The 17593-nt window shown below is 46.2% G+C and overlaps 1 protein-coding gene across 2 annotated transcripts in view; it reads right to left on the reverse strand.

Annotated features, from left to right (window-relative positions):
- ATP9B (ATPase phospholipid transporting 9B (putative)) overlaps positions 1-17593 on the reverse strand; it is an 851783-nt gene that overhangs the window by 45029 nt on the left and 789161 nt on the right. For both annotated transcript variants that reach the window (XM_063923317.1, XM_063923316.1), the window contains exons 21-23: positions 12768-12857; positions 8954-9098; positions 1442-1506 (exon numbers count right to left, since the gene is read on the reverse strand). In XM_063923317.1, the coding sequence (XP_063779387.1) occupies positions 1442-1506; positions 8954-9098; positions 12768-12857 (300 nt within the window). The remainder of the gene's footprint in view (positions 1-1441; positions 1507-8953; positions 9099-12767; positions 12858-17593) is intronic.

Below are 17593 nucleotides of genomic sequence, written 5' to 3' on the forward strand. Positions count from 1 at the left end.
GTGGCTTTGTGTTCACAACCGGTGTTGATAACACCAGATTTTTCAAAAGAATTTGTGGTACAGACAGATGCCTCAGAGGTAGGGATAGGTGCTGTGCTGTCCCAAACCAGAGATGGGGACGAACACCCTATCATTTATTTGAGTAGGAAACTCAATGAGCATGAAAAAGGTATGCCATTGTGGAAAAGGAGGCTTTGGCCATTAAGTGGGCACTAGATACCTTGAGATATTACCTCTTGGGTAGACAATTCAGACTAGTGACAGACCATGCCCCTTTAAAATGGATGTATGTAAATAGAGGCAAGAATGCTCGTGTAACTAGATGGTTTCTAGCGTTGCAGGACTTTAAGTTTACTGTCGAACATAGACCGGGAACACAATTGGCCAACGCAGATGCATTGTCTCGCATCTTCTGTTTGGGGGCTACAAGTGTTCCGGCCCCTAGGTCGAAACAGGGGAGGGGGATATGTGACAAGAACACTGGGATAGTGTTTGAGGGCAGGTATATTTGTCCCAGGTTCTTGTCTTACATGTTTTAGAAAATGTTAACTTCTAGGAAAAATGCTTTTTGTTTTGTCTGAACCTTTTCAGTTTGCTGTAAAAGCTGGGTAAAGGCTCTGAGAGAGAGATAAGGCGAGTTCTAGACATTGGGCCCAGTTCGGGTCTTTGGCCTCACAGAGGGCTAATCAGGGTTTCAGCTGTGTAAGAGTGATATAGTGCTTCTAACCTGATTAGTATGGGCAGACTGCCTGGGAAGGCTGCAGGATCTGTGTGTGAGAGACACGCTTTCTGATGCAAGTAAGCTATACAGTATGTACTGAAGAACTCTGTGTTTTGTTTAGTGACAGTTAGGAACATCTTATGTTTAGTTAGTGCCGGACAGGCAAGGTATTTTTATTTTGGGGTTTGTTTTATTTTCTGTTTCAATAAAACTGGCCGGGGTCAGTTGTACCAGAAACTGGACTTGTGTTGTTCCTCAGCTGCTGCGTCCTGCCATATTCCCCAGGAAAAGGCACCTTGCACCCCTACAGTGTTACACTGTGTATAATGCCCATATGCACCATTGGCCTTATATATTGTGTGTAAATCTGTCCTTGGTATTAGCCAGTGCCTTTCTCAGCCATTTACCTCACTGCAAGTCACTGACAGGTTCACTGCACATGACTGACAGTTATTGGAAGCAGCCACTTATCATTTTAGGTCTAATGTACAGTAGAAGAATAAATCTGCAAGCAGGATCCTCTTCATATAGTACATATCTATTCAGCCTTACTTCTTGGAAGTTATTATTCAGCAAAGAAATTATTAACACTGCTTTTAACCTGGACTTTTGTGCTCATATGTAATAATATCACAAAATGCAACACTTATCACCTCTTCCAATAAGTATACAGTATGTGAGCTCTGGAAAACATTTCAGTGAACTGTAATGAAATGTTACCTTTCCCTCTATACCAATGCCACAGTCAGCTGCCTGGATCATGCTGACGTCATTACCACCATCACCTAAAAAATACAGTGTTGTTACATCACTACAATTTCTAGTACAGTCTCTAGGCCAATACAATCATATATTTACAATAATACATATATACTTGTAAGAATAATGTCTACATGAATGATAGGTCTTGTAAAGTGCAAAGGTTTTCAATACGGGGGTAATAATAGGATTTTAATACTTACCGGTAAATCCTTTTTTCTTAGTCCGTAGGGGATGCTGGGGATGCTTCAAGATCCATGGGGTATAGACGGGATCCGCAGGAGACATGGGCACTTTAAGACTTTAAAAGGGGTGTGAACTGGCTCCTCCCTCTATGCCCCTCCTCCAGACTCCAGTTGTAGGAACTGTGCCCAGGGAGACGGACATTTAGAGGAAAAGGATTTATGTAATTTTTTATTTTTTTTAAACTAAGGTGCAATACATACCAGCTCACACCTCAAACACGCCGTACAACATGGCATTCAACAACAACGCATGCAACGGCATGATCAACATCAGCCACAGACTGACTGAACTTTAATTCAACATGAGAGTAACCATAACCAAACTGCAGATACAGGAGGTAATTCCAAGTTGATCGCAGCAGGAAATTTTTTAGCAGTTGGGCAAAACCATGTGCACTGCAGGGGGGGCAGATATAACATTTGCAGAGAGAATTAGATTTGGGTGGGTTATTTTGTTTCTGTGCAGGGTAAATACTGGCTGCTTTACTTTTACACTGCAATTTAGATTGCAGATTTAACTCACCACACCCAAATCTAACTCTCTCTGCACATGTTATATTTGCCCTCCTGCAGTGCACATGGTTTTACCCAACTGCTAAAAAATTTCCTGCTGCGATCAGCTTAGAATTACCCCCACAGCCCGCACTGGGATGGGCGCCCAGCATCCTCTATGGACTAAGAGAAAAGGATTTACCGGTAGGTATTAAAATCCTATTTTCTCATACGTCCTAGAGGATGCTGGGGATGCTTCAAGAACTATGGGGTCTATACCAAAGCTCTAGAACGGGCGGGAGAGTGCGGATGACTCTGCAGCACCGATTGACCAAACAAGAGGTCCTCCTCAGCCAGGGTATCAAACTTGTAAAACTTCGCAAAGGTGTTTGAACCCGACCAAGTAGCAGCTCGGCAAAGCTGTAATGCCGAGACCCCTCGGGCAGCCGCCCAGGATGAGCCCACCTTTCTGGTAGAATGGGCTTTCACTGATTTCGGTAACGGCAATCCTGCCGTAGAATGAGCCTGCTGAATCGTATTACAGATCCAGCGCGCAATAGCTTAGAAGCAGGAGCCCCAATCTTGTTGGGAGCCCACAGGACAAACAGAGCCTCTGTTTTCCTAATCTGCGCCGTTCTAGCGACATAGATTTTCAAAGCTCTGACCACATCGAGAGACCTCGATTTCGCCAAAGCGTCAGCAGCCACTGGCACCACAATAGGCTGGTTTACGTGAAATGATGAAACCACTTTTGGCAGAAATTGCTGACGAGTTCTCAACTCCGCTCTATCACCATGGAAGATTAAATAGGGGCTTTTGTGAGACAAAGCCGCCAACTCAGATACCCGCCTTGCGGATGCCAAGGCCAACAACATGACCACTTTCCAAGTAAGGAATTTTAACTCAACCTTACGTAAAGGTTCAAACCAATGAGATAGCAGGAACTGCAATATCACGATAAGATCCCACGGTGCCACAGGAGGCACAAATGGAGGTTGGATGTGCTGCACGCCTTTCACGAAGGTCTGAACTTCTGGAAGGGAGGCCAATTCTCTCTGAAAGAAGATTGATAAGGCCGAAATTTGTACTTTAATAGAGCCTAACTTTAGGCCCGCATCCACACCTGCTTGCAAAAAATGGAGCAAACGCCCCAGCTGAAATTTTTCCGTAGGAGCCTTCTTGGATTCACACCAAGACACATATTGCCTCCAAATACGGTGGTAATGCTTTGCCGTTACTTCTTTCCTAGCCTGAAGAAGTGTGGGAATGACTTCACTGGGAATACCCTTTCGGGCTAGGATTTGGCATTCAACCGCCATGCCATCAAACGCAGCCGCGGTAAGTCTTGATATACGCACGGTCCTTGTTGTAACAGGTCCTCCCATAGAGGAAGAGGCCAGGGATCTTCTATGAGCAACTCCTGAAGATCTGGATACCAGGCTCTCTTTGGCCAGTCTGGAACAATGAGTATCGCCTGAACCCTTGTTCTTCTTATAACCTTTATCACACCTTTGGAATGAGTGGAAGTGGAGGGAACACATAGACCGACGGAAACACCCACGGTGTCACCAGGGCATCCACCGCTATTGCCTGAGGGTCCCTCGACCTCGAACAATATCTCTGAAGTTTCTTGTTGAGGCGGGATGCCATCATGTCTATTTGAGGAATTCCCCAACGACTTGTCACTTCTGCAAAGACCTCTTTGCTGAAGACCCCACTCTCCTGGATGGAGATCGTGTCTGCTGAGGAAGTCTGCTTCCCAGTTGTCCACTCCTGTAATGAAGACTGCTGACAGAGCGCTTGCATGTCTCTCCGCCCAGCGAAGAACTCTCGTGGCCTCAGCCATCGCCGCTCTGCTCCTTGTTCCGCCCTGGCGGTTTATGTATGCCACTGCTGTTATGTTGTCTGACTGGATCAAGACGGGCAGACCGCAAAGAAGATGTTCCGCTTGCAGAATGCCGTTGTAAATGGCACTTAATTCCAGAATGTTTATGTGCAGACAAACTTCCTGGCTTGACCATTTTCCCTGAAAATTTCTCCCCTGTGTGACTGCTCCCCAGCCTCGGAGACTTGCATCTGTGGTCACCAGGATCCAATCCTGAATCCCGAACCTACGTCCCTCCAGAAGGTGAGAACTGTGCAGCCACCACAGGAGGGAGATCCTAGTCCTGGAAGATAGGATTATTTTCCGGTGCATGTCCAGGTGAGACCCGGACCACTTGTCCAACAGGTCCCACTGAAACACCCTGGCATGGAACCTGCCAAACTGAATGGCCTCGTAGGCCGCCACCATCTTCCCCAGCAACCGAGTGCATTGAAGAATCGACACTCTTGCTGGTTTCAGAATCTGTTTTACCATTTTCTGTATTTCCAGAGCCTTTTCCACTGGAAGAAAAACTCTCTGTAATTCTGTATCCAGAATCATACCCAGGAACGGCATCCGTGTCGTCGGAACCAACTGTGACTTTGGAAAGTTTAGGAGCCAACCATGTTGTTGCAGAATCGTCAGTGAGAGTGTAGCGTTTTTCAGCAATTGCTCCTTGGATCTCGCCTTTATGAGGAGATCGTCCAATTACGGGATAATTGTGATTCTCTGCTTGCGCAGGAGAACCATCATTTCCGCCATAACCTTGGTGAAAATCCTTGGAGCCGTGGACAGACCAAACGGCAACTTCTGAAATTGGTAATGACAATCCTGAACAGCAAACCTCAGGTAAGCTTGATGTGGAGGATATATGGGGACGTGTAAGTAGGCATCCTTTATGCCGACCGACACCATAAAATCCCCCTCCTCCAGACTGGAGATCACTGCTCGGAAAGATTCCATCTTGAATTTGAATTTTTTTAGAAAGAAATTGAGGGATTTTAGGTTCAGAATCGGTCTGACTGAGCCATCCGGCTTCGGAACCACGAACAGACTCGAATAAAAGCCCTCCCCCCGTTGTGACGGGGGTACCGTGACAATGACTTGATTTTGACACAGCTTTAGTATTGCAGTGCAAACTACCTCCCTTTCTGGAAGAGAAGCTGGCAAGGCGAGTTGAAAAATCGGTGAGGGGGCACGTCTTGAAACTCTAATTTGTACCCTTGGGTTACTATTTCTAATATCCAAGGATCAAGGGCCGAGTGAACCCCAACGGTGCGGACTCCCGCAGAGGAGCCTCAGCGTCATGCGGTGGATTTGGTAGAAGCTGGAGAGTACTTCTGTTCTTGGGAACTTGGCACAGCCTGTGACCTTTTTCCCTTTCGTCTTCCCCCCCGCAGCAAGGTAGGAGGATCCTCGACCTTTTTTGTATTTATTGGGCCGAAAGGACTGCATCTGATAGTGGGGCGTTTTCTTTTGTTGTGCATGAACATAAGGTAAAAATGATGACTTACCCGTGGTAGCCGTAGATACCAGGTCAGTGAGGCCGTCACCAAACAAGACACTACCGTTAAACGGTAGAGACTCCAGAGTCTTCTTAGAGTCAGCATCAGCATTCCATTGATGAATCCACAATGCCCTCCTAGCCGAGACTGCCATGGCATTGGCCCTTGATCCCAAAAGGCCAATATCCCTTGCAGCTTCTTTTAAATATGCTGCAGCGTCCCTGATATGACCCAGAGTCAAAAGCACACTATCCCTATCCAGGGTATCTATCTCAGATGACAAGTTATCTGCCCACTTTTCAATAGCGCTACTCACCCATGCCGTAGCAACGGCAGGCCTGAGTAGCGAACCAGTAGTGACATAAATGGATTTTAGTGTATTTTCCTGCTTACGATCCGCAGGATCCTTTAGGGCTGCCGTGTCAGGAGACGGAAGCGCTACATTTTTGGACAGACGTGATAGAGCTTTGTCCACCGTGGGGGTTGACTCCCACTTTTTCCTGTCCCCAGAGGGGAAGGGATATGCCACTGGGATTATTTTGGGAACCTGTACCTTCTTGTCAGGATTTTCCCAAGCCTTTTCAAAAAGAGCGTTCAGTTCATGAGAGGGAGGAAACGTTACCTCAGGTTTCTTTCCTTTAAACACACAGACCCTTGTATCAGGAACAGCAGGGTCTTCCGTGATATGCAATACATCTTTTATGCCACAATCATGTACTGAATGCTCTTGGCCAGTTTAGGATTTAATCTGGCATCACTATAGTTGACACTGGAATCAGAGTCCGTGTTGGTATCTGTATTTGCTATCTGGGTAAATTCACGTTTCTGTGACCCCGAAGGGGTCTGAGTTTGCGACAATGCATCCTCCATGGATTTCCTCCATGTCTGGTTCTTAGACTCAGATTTATCTAATCTCTTAGTCAACCGAGCCACATTTGCATTCAAAACAGTCAACATATTTACCCAATCAGCCGTCGGCGGTGCCAACACGGTCACTCCCACAGCCTTTTCTGTCCCCACTCCAGCCTTCTCCTGGGAGTAGCACTCAGCCTCAGACATGTCGACACACGCGTACAGACACCCACACCCACACTGGGGCTATAGGAGACAGACTCACAGCAAAGCCTGTTAGAGAAACACATAGGGAGTTCTGCCAGCTCACAACCCAGCACCTATCCTGGTTCTGCAGCGAGTAATATACTGCCCAGACCTGTTAGCGCTTTTCAATTCAATAAAATAGCACCAAAGCTCTTGTGTCCCCCCGTTTTGCACCCTGTTACTTGTACAGTAGTGTGGGAGGCCAGGCTCAGCGTCTCTGCAGCTGTGAAGAGAAAATGGCGCTGGTTAGAGCTGTGAGGGCTAAGCCACGCCCCCTTAATGGCGCGCTTCAGTCCCGCTTATTTCTACATATTTATACTGGCGGGGGTCTGCATTTAGTGCCCAGGCACTGTATACACTTGTGCCAGTCGCTATTTGAGGTTTTATGCTGCCCAGGGCGCTCCCCCTGCGCCCTGCAGTGCCGTTTTGTATGTGGGAGCATGGCGCGCAGCGCGGCCGCTGCGCGGTACCACAAAAGCCATATTTTGCCGTCACTGAAGTCTTCTGATCTTCTTCTACTCACCCGGCTTCTGACTTCTGGCTCTGCAAGGGGGTTGGCGGCGCGGCTCCGGGAACGAGCATCTAGGCGTACCTAGCGATCAGACCCTCTGGAGCTAATGGTGTCCAGTAGCCTAAGAAGCAGAGCCCTTGAACTCAGAGAAGTAGGTCTGCTTCTCTCCCCTCAGTCCCACGATGCAGGGAGCCTGTTGCCAGCAGGTCTCCCTGAAAATAATAAACCTAACAAAAAGTATTTTTCTGAGAAACTCTGGAGAGCTCCTCAGTGTGCATTCAGTCTCACTGGGCACAGAATCTAACTGCAGTCTGGAGGAGGGGCATAGAGGGAAGTAGCCAGTTCACACCCATTTTAAAGTCTTAAAATACCCATGTCTCCAGCGGATACCGTCTATACCCCATGGTTCTTGAAGCATCCCCAGCATCCTCTAGAACGTATGAGAAAAAGACTATACTATAGATTCTAATAATATATGTCAAACAATTCCAAATTGAGAATCTTTATAATGTATAATGTCTTACATAATACCTGTTTGTAGAACCTAAATATAACAGCTACATTTAAAGTACATAAGTATATTATAACAAAGGAAATATACCGGGTAAAGTTTTGTGGCAAATACCTATTTTATCTAAATGTGAGTGAATCCATGAGGCTCTATCCTTGCCGTTATTCTATAGTACTGTTGTTCCTCTCATTCTCTACCAATGTGTGCAGTATATTTCTTGTAATTCTCATTTTATCGATTATGTTATGCTCATGTTCTCTTTTTGCAGTGTTTGTTGATAAAAAATAATAAAAATAAATAAATAAAAATACATGATTAAAAGAAAATGTGAGTGAATGCAAGAGGAAGTGATGTAGATTGTAGGATGAAGAAATATGTGAAATGACATTTCTTAGTGTTTTTCTGTTCGTATGATCTGACAGTCAGGCACAGCTACAGATGAAAGACCCACCCATGGACTGATTGGGAATGTGCCCTATGATGTGTTGCACTGCAGTAGAATAGTTTACACTGTTACCTAGTAATTTTTTAAAAATGTCCAACTGCTAAATACTGGTATTACATTTTACCTAGCATTCAAAAGTTTCATAGAAGTAACGGAAGGAAAAATATAAATGATTTACTTTGTAATTATTTGTACATCAAACAGTCTGCAAATGTTGGTGTAGCACTACATGAACCAATCTAAGGGGGTAATTCAGATCTGATTACTGCTGTATGTTTTCGCACAGCATGCAATCAGATCCGAACGTGCAAACGTCTGAGCCGCACTACGCCGGAGCGTCGCACGGCTGCAATGGCCATCGGCACCCTGCGACGGGATGGTGCGAAAAATCCATTCACACGGGCGATCGCAAGGAGATTGACAGGAAGAAGCCATTTGTGGGTGGGAACTGCCCATTTTCAAGGAGTGTCTAGAAAAACGCAGGTGGGCTCAGGCGTAGTGTCTGACGTCAGCTCCGGCCCCAATCAGGAGGATTCAATCACAGTGGCTGAGTAAGTCCTGGGCTGCGCAGAGACTGCACAAACTGATTTTTGTGCAGCTCTCCTGACGAAGCGATTGCATACTTGCACAGCGATTTCCCCCTCCCCCTGTAGGCGGTGACTATTTGATCGCAGGGCAGAAAAAAACGTAGCCCAACGATCAGATCTCAATTACCCCCTTAGACTGGTAGGCGTGAGTACTTACTGCCCTCACATACATGCAATAGAACAGGCACTAAATCGTAAGCAGCGCTCTCTCTTACCTATGGCACATGTGCGTCTTCCTGTGTGCTGCTGTAGAAGCTTTACTATATGAGCTTTCTGTGTTGGTGAACACCGGCAGCATACAACAGCAGGGCACTGACAGGCAAGTTCAACAAATTCATGCTCATAGTACTTTAAACACACCTAAGTAATGCAGAAAGGGAAGACATTTTTTTATACACTACAGTCAGCTAATTATACTCCATAAAGAACTACATTTGCTTTAGAATTATTGCATGACTATTTTAAGAACCTTTAGCAACCTGATCCTAGGATGACATTCATGCAAGTCAATATATGCTTGTATTAGTATACATAATTTCAGTGCACCATTTACTATGCCAGAAAGAAGACTGGGCAGTATTCAAATGTTATGAATGTGGAGTAATCTATCTACAGGGATTTTCACTGGCACATCTGAGATGGACTTCCGTTATACAGGTTGAGTATCCCTTATCCAAAATGCTTGGGACCAGAGGTATTTTGGATATGGGATTTTTCCGTAGTTTGGAATAATTGCATACCATAATGAGATATCATGGTGATGGGACCTAAATCTAAGCACAGAATGCATTTATGTTACATATACACATTACACACACAGCCTGAAGGTCATTTAATACAATATTATTAATAACTTTGTGTATTAAACAAAGTTTGTGTACACTGAGCCATCAGAAAACAAAGGTTTCACTATCTCACTCTCACTCAAAAAGTTCCGTATTTCGGAATATTCGGATATGTGACACTCAACCTGTAAAGTAAAAACACAGCTTTCAAACTATTTTGTTGGAAAAACAGGCAAGCTGACCTGGAAATGGGCCACTATACACAGGTTTTGTTCTTGCTTACATGGTATTTTAGATAGCCACATTCAAAATGGCCCAAATAGTCATGTTAGCCAGAAAACCAATAGGAATCTGTACCTTCTGTGCATGGGGCATTGTATTGGGCTGTGTGGACAAACTCCCAAAGGGAATTTTCATTCCCCAGGACAAAGTGTTTAAGGGTCTGATTCTGAGTTGCAAGCAGCTCCTTAGACAGGTGCAAATAGTAGATTTTACCATACTGCGCAAGCACAGAAACACTTTTACTCAGTTTGCTTATCTCTTGGTGATTCTGAGTCAGGAAGATACTGGCCAGATATCTGTGTTCATCCATTTCTGGGAGCCAACACATGGTCTCGGTACAAGAGATAGAGAGATAGCTACATTACAATTCTCTGCTACTCAGAGTTGTGCGTACAATGAAGGGAAGATACAGTATCTTACGATCAGCAAAGGGCAGGTGCAAATGCCAATACTAATAACAACAGTTACAGCTGTATACAGAAAACAGTGGGCGGTGCGGATTCCCTCTTGAAGCCATGCAGACACTTGCATTAGCTAAACACAGTATATCTGTTTTCTGTGGCGTCACGTAGTTACAGCCACTTTGCATCCAACTCATTGGATCTGCTAAGGGGAAGGGGCAGCTTGGGTAAACATTTTAATGGCAGTGTAACTTTCATGTATAATACCAACTTATGGGAATAATCCTGGCTACAGGCATCATTTAGCAGGCAAAGAAAAAATAAGCTGAGCGCTCAGTGAGTGTCAGCAGCAGCTTGGGAAGGGAATGCCAATCCCCTAAAACACACCTATGTAGAAAGATGTATCAAGTTGCGCTCAACAATCAAATGTAAAAAGCATTTATTTTGATGCATAAAATGTAATAATAATTACAACAAATCTCCCGGGAGTGCAATGCACAATTTAGCCTTAAAATAACTTATCTCTGTATCTAAATACTTGATGCTATTCTTATAACAGGAGTGCAGATTATTATTATTCCAGAGCTTATGACCCCAGGGGTGTCGTTTTAAATATGGTAATATAACAACAGCAGTGATTAGTAACTGTTAAGAATGAAATAAAAAGTCTGTGTTGACATGCATGTAACTCACTTGGTCCATATGAGTCCCGAACAGTCCTGATGATTGGTAACTAAGGACTCATTCCAATGATCCTGAAGTGAAATGGAACCTTGTAACAATGAATTAATGCTCACGTAATTGATGCTGTGAGCGAATGCACCATATGGTAAACCACAAGCCGCTGTCTTAGTGACAGGAGGGAGATCCCGGAGCGGTGTTGCTGCGGTCAGCCGCTGGCCCCTGCACGGGGAGTGGAGAGCCGTGCCTGATGTGACCGCCGGACTGGATGAGATGCGGCTGTGTAAAACTGACACGCGGCTGCAATATCCGGACGGCTGGCTGTTACCTTGCGTGGCACGGTGTGCAGGCTCTCAACAAAAGGTGGCTGACCTGTGCTCCCACGGGCAGCTCCGATTGAGCCTCCCTGCAATTGCCAGTGTGTGTGGAAGACAGATGGACACTCGAGCGGCCGCTGGTCAGTAGTCGGTGGTATACCGTGGTGACAGCAATGATGAGGAAACTCATCCTTTGGAAAGGATACAGGTGTTCATCATTGTTAACATCACTTGGAGTCTGACTCAGCCTGAGTTCGTGTAGGAGATCAGCTTTCCTCATCATTGCTGTCACCACGGTATACCACCGACTACTGACCAGCGGCCGCTCGAGTGACCATCTGTCTTCCACACACACTGGCAATTGCAGTCCGGCGGTCACATCAGGCACGGCTCTCCACTCCCCGTGCAGGGGCCAGCGGCTGACCGCAGCAACACCGCTCCAGGCTCTCCCTCCTATCACTAAGACAGCGGCTTGTGGTTTACCATATGGTGCATTCGCCCACAGCATCAATTACGTGAGCATTAATTCATTGTTACAAGGGTCCATTTCACTTCAGGATCATTGGAATGAGTCCTTAGTTACCAATCATCAGGACTGTTCGGGACTCATATGGACCAAGTGAGTTACATGCATGTCAACACAGACTTTTTATTTCATTCTTAACAGTTACTAATCACTGCTGTTGTTATATTACCATATTTAAAACGACACCCCTGGGGTCATAAACTCTGGAATAATAATAATCTGCACTCCTGTTATAAGAATAGCATCAAGTATTTAGATACAGAGATAAGTTATTTTAAGGCTAAATTGTGTATTGCACTCCCGGGAGATTTGTTGTAATTATTATTAAATTTTATGCATCAAAATAAATGCTTTTTACATTTGATTGTTGAGCGCAACTTGATTTATTTTTCATCATTTAGCAGGCATCGCTAATGCGAATCAGTCACATTTTCCTGACTTTCGGGCCATTGCGTATGTGCAGTTCCAGTTCTGCAAGTGCACGGCCCAGGAAATGCAATCACATCGCAGTGATGTGAATGCCTCTGTCTGACTGACAGACAAAGGCGTTAACGGGGCAGTCGGAGGACGCATCACAGCATTGTGGGGGAGTGGCTATGAAAATGCAGGCAGGTCTGGGACATTTTTGGGGTGGTTGCGTGACGTCACATGCACCCGCTGCACAACAAAATATTGCGGCAGACCTCCTGCCTTCGCAGCTGCGTTGGATGGGGTCAACCATAATTGCTGCAATGGCAATTAGATTGCAATCTCAGTGCTGGGTGGCATTAGGATGCTGGACAGTCTTGCCCTGTGCCGGGCGGGCCCCAGCATGTGATCGTATGTAGTTGCAGATTTGCTAAAATAGAAAAACTGCAACTGAAGCTGAATAAGATCCAATGTGTAGTGATACTCTTTCTTGGGGAAAAAAAAAAAAAAAAAGCACAAAATATGTTTGAAGGAGAATTACTTAATTGGCGATTTCACATTCCATTATAACTCTGTCACCCATTACAATACACACTGAGCATAGCAATACCGTGATGGACAAGTCCTACCTCAAGCGAATCCCCAGCTATTACCAAGGCACAATCATGTTTTCTTCTAAAAGCATTAAGTTCTAAGTGAGCCTCACTCCGACTACTAACCTGCATAATAAGAAAAAACAAAACATTTAAAAGTTAGTTTCCAAAAACAATTTTTTAAAAAATGTATTTGACTGCTGAACTGCAAAACACCAAAACTTCCACCTTTCGTCAGAATAAGCAGGATAATAACCCAAGGACAAAGAGTCACAATACCTTTCCAGAGTTATTACACCTGAGCTTTTCTATTTAAACCAGTGCAAAGCACATTTTCGTGACTTTTTCAGCTTTCTATATGTTACTATGTTGTCTCTTTTTATTAGGTTGTGAACTGTAGCTGTAAGCAATGTTCTTGGATTATTAGGGTCACACAGTAAATTGCACTTGTTTTAAAGAACACAGTCATCAATAGTTGTATCATGAAATATATATCTAAACAAAACCTTTAGACCAATGTTTAATCATAAGTTTTAATTAATTGCTAATATGAATCACTGAAGCAATTTTAGCAAAAACTGCGACCACTAAAATCGCATGCTGGGGGCTGTCCAACAAAAGGCAAGGCCGCCCAGCGATGCAATCACAATTTAATTGCGATCACATTGCAAACACCTCAAATAGATGTTGACACCTGCCTACGCAGCCAGAGAGGGAGAGGGAGTGTGTCAGGGAGAGAGAGAGAGAGAGAGAGAGAGAGAGAGAGAGAGAGAGAGAGAGGGAGAGAGGGAGACAGTGTCAGAGAGAGGGAGAGAGACAGTGTCAGGGAGGGAAAGAGAAGAGATAGTGTCAGGGAGGGAAAGAAAAGAGATGGTGTCAGGGAGAGAGAGGTAGAATGTGTCAGGGAGAGAGAGAGAGGTAGAATGTGTCAGGGAGAGAGAGAGACAGTATCAAGGAGAGAGAGAGGGAGAGAGTGTCAGAAAGAGCGAGATAGAGACAGTGTCAGGGAGACAGGGACACTATCAAAGAGAGAGCGAGAGAGAGAGTGTCAGAGGGAGAGAGAGAGAGAGAGAGAGAGGGACAGTATCAGGGATAGGGAGAGACAGTGTCAGGGAGGGTGGGAGATTGGGACATTGTCAGGGAGAGTGAGAGGGGGACAGTATCAGGGAGAGAGGGGCCATTTGAGAGAGAGGAGCAAGAGAGTGTGTCGGAGAAAGGGGGGGGGGGGGAGGAAGGGAGAGAGAGAGAGAGAGGGAGGGGGAACAAGCAGGAGAGTATTACCTGTCCTGAATACAGCAGATGTCTCTGATGGGGGCGGGTACTTTATGGAATTAGGCCCCGTCCCCTAAATACAGACGAATCGCGACACTGGTGACTGCTCTGCAGCCAGGACTCAGAGCTGGCCAGGTAGGGCCCATGCTCGTATCTCTGTATCCTCTACGTGGCTGTAGCTTGCAGGGGGAGGTGGGGTTGCTATCGGCGGCCGTTCTCACCGTGGTAGGGGGTGAATGGGGAGCAGCAGGCCTTGGAGACAACTCATGACTTGGTGCAAGAGAAGCAGTGGGCCCTAGAAGTAGCTCAGGCCCCATAGCAGCTGCACGCTTGCACCCATGATAGTTATGCCACTGCCTTGCTTTCATTACATCAAAGAACCAAACACATTCTAGAGCATCAGAACTTGACAAATTAAAAGGTGAACTCAAACAGGTCGAAGACAAAAAGAATGAGAATTCCTTGAAATGGACCAATGAAAACTTCTTACTGAAAGAAAATAGGATTTTGGTTACCTACCGGTAAATCCTTTTCTCGTAGTCCGTAGAGGATGCTGGGGTCCACATTAGTACCATGGGGTATAGACGGGTCCACCAGGAGCCATTGGCACTTTAAGAGTTTGAGAGTGTGGGCTGGCTTCTCCCTCTATGCCCCTCCTACCAGACTCAGTCTAGAAACTGTGCCCAAGGAGACGGGCATCTTCGAGAGAAGGATTTAACACAGATAGTGGCGAGATTCATACCAGCTCACACATACAAGGCACATCAAGCTAACCAGCTTGAAAAAACTCAGCATCTGTTGAAACATTACTTACCAAGTAACAATGCAGTATCAAACTAAACAAATTTGTACTGAACCAAATAACGCTTGCAGGAAAATGAAGCGCCCAGCATACTCTACGGACTACGAGAAAAGGATTTACCGGTAGGTAACCAAAATCCTATTTTCTCTTACGTCCTAGAGGATGCTGGGGTTTACATCAGTACCATGGGGATGTACCAAAGCTCCCAGAACAGGAGGGAGAGTGCGGAGGCTCCTGCAGAACTGATTGACTGAACTTCAGATCATCAGAGGCCAAAGTATCGAACTTACAACATCCAAGGACTTTGATGTAATTGAGGAGTCAGTAGCCACTGGCACCACAATAGGTTGGTTGATATGAAATGCCGACACAGCCTTCGGAAGAAACTGCTGACGTGTCCGGAGCTCAGCTCTATCTTCGTGGAAGATCAAGTAAGGGCTTTTACAGGATAAAGCCCCCAATTCGGACACGCGTCTAGCAGAAGCTAAGGCCAACAACGTGACCGCCTTCCATGTAAGAAATTTGACCTCAACCTCCTGTAGAGGCTCAAACCAATCCGACTGGAGGAACTGCAACACCATGTTAAGGTCCCAAGGCGCCGTAGGCGGTACAAAGGGAGGTTGGATGTGCAGAACTCCCTTCAAAACGTCTGAACCTCAGGGAGGGCAGCCAATTGTTTCTGGAAGAAAATGGATAGGGCCGAAATCTGGACATTCACAGATCCCAACCTCAGGCTCATATCCACACCTGCTTGCAGGTAGAGGAGAAAACATCCGAGTTAAAACTCCATCGTAGGAAACTTCTTGGATTCACACCAAGAGATATATTTCTTCCAAATACGATGGTAATGTTTAGACGTTACCCCTTTCCTAGCCTGCATCAGGGTAGGAATGACCTTCTTCGGAATGCCCTTCCGAGCAAGTATCAGGCGCCCGAATTCCATGCCGTCAAACATAGCCGCGGTAAGTTTTGATAGGCGAACGGCCCCTGCTGCAGCAGGTCCTCCCGAAGAGGAAGAGGTCTCGTTCTTCTTGCAGTAGATTCAGAAGGTTCGCGTACCAAGCCCTTCTCGGCCAGTATGGAGCAATGAGGATCGCTTGAACCCTTGTTCTCCTTATGAGCTTTAGGATTCTTGGGAGTGGTGGAAACAAGTACACTGACTGGAACACACACGGCGACACCAGGGCGTCCACTGCCACTGCTTGTGGGTCCCTCGACCTGGACCAATAACGCCGTAGCTTCTTGTTGAGACGAGAGGCCATCATGTCTACTTGGGGTAATTCCCAAAGGTCTGTTATTTCCTTGAACACCTCCGGATGGAGACCCCACTCCCCTGGATGGAGATCGTTTCTGCTGAGGAAGTCTGCTTCCCAGTTGTCTACTCCCGGAATGAAGATGGCTGACAGCGCCAACGCGTGTTTTTCTGTCCAGAGGTGTATTCTCGTCACCTCTGACATTGCTCTTCGTTCCGCCCCGTCGGTTTATGTAAGCCACTGTTGTTGCGTTGTCCGATTTCTTAGAAGAAGGGCCGCCTGAAGAAAACCGTTGTAGACGGCTCTTCGTTCCAGGATGTTGATGGGCAGGCCGGCTCCCAGGCTTGACCACCGTCCTTGGAAAGTTACTCCTTGAGTGACTGCTCCCCAGCCCCGAAGGCTCGCATCCGTGGTTAGAAGGACCCATTCCTGAATCCTGAACATGCGGCCCTCCGGACGGTGAGGTAATTGTAACCACCAGAGGAGCGAAATCCTGGCCTTCGGCGACAGATGAATTCTCTGGTGCATGTGGAGATGAAATCCTGACCATTTGTCCAGGAGATCCAGCAGGAAAAACCTAGCATGAAATCTTCTGTACTGGAGGGCCTCGTAAGAGGCCACCATCTTCCCCAGAAGGCAATTGCAGTGACGAACCGACACCCGGGCAGTCTTCAGGACAACCCGGACGATGTTTCCATCACCAACGCTGTTTCTTGTGGAAGAAACACCCTCAACACTTCCATGTCGAGGATCAATCCCAGAAACGACAACCTCCTGGATGGTTCCAAAGTGCTTTTGGAATGTTCAGAATCCTAACGTGGACTCAGAGTAGATGGGTCGTGAGAGCCATGGACCGCAACAGCTTCTCCTTGGACGATGCCCTTATCAGCAGAACGTCCAGATATGGAATCATGTTTACTCCTTGTGTGCGGAGGAGAACCATCATCTTTGCCATCACCTTGGTGACTACACTCGGTGCTGTGGAGAGGCCGAATGGCAGGTCCTGGAACTGAAAATGACAGTTCAACAGAGCGAATCGGAGAATTGCTTGACGCGGCGGCCAAAACGGAATGTGGGGTTATGCATCCTTGATATCCAGGGATACCAGGAAAACCCCTTCTCCCGATATTACCGCCATCAGAGACTCCATTTTGAACTTGCACTCCCTCAGAAAAGGGTCTTTTTTAAATTTAGAATGGGTCTGACCGAACCATCCGGTTTCGGTATACAGTATGAAAAGGGTTGAATAGACACCTTTGTTTTGCTTATGAGGTGGTACTGGCACGAGAACCTGTGCCTCCACCCACGTCTGGACGGCGCCGTGCCGGACAGTCCTGTCTGCCAGCAGATCTGGCAGGCCTGAATTGAAAATCGGTGAAGAGATAAATGAAATAACAGCCTGTATCCCTGGGACACCGTATATCGCACCCAGGGATCCAATCTGTGCAAGAACACGTGTTTGGGAACATACAGAGGAGGGCCTTGAGGCGACAGAACAGGGCCAGACTGCCACAGAGTCCTGTAAAGCCTGAGGT

Source organism: Pseudophryne corroboree, chromosome 5 (assembly GCF_028390025.1).
Source record: "Pseudophryne corroboree isolate aPseCor3 chromosome 5, aPseCor3.hap2, whole genome shotgun sequence".
NCBI lineage: Eukaryota > Metazoa > Chordata > Amphibia > Anura > Myobatrachidae > Pseudophryne > Pseudophryne corroboree.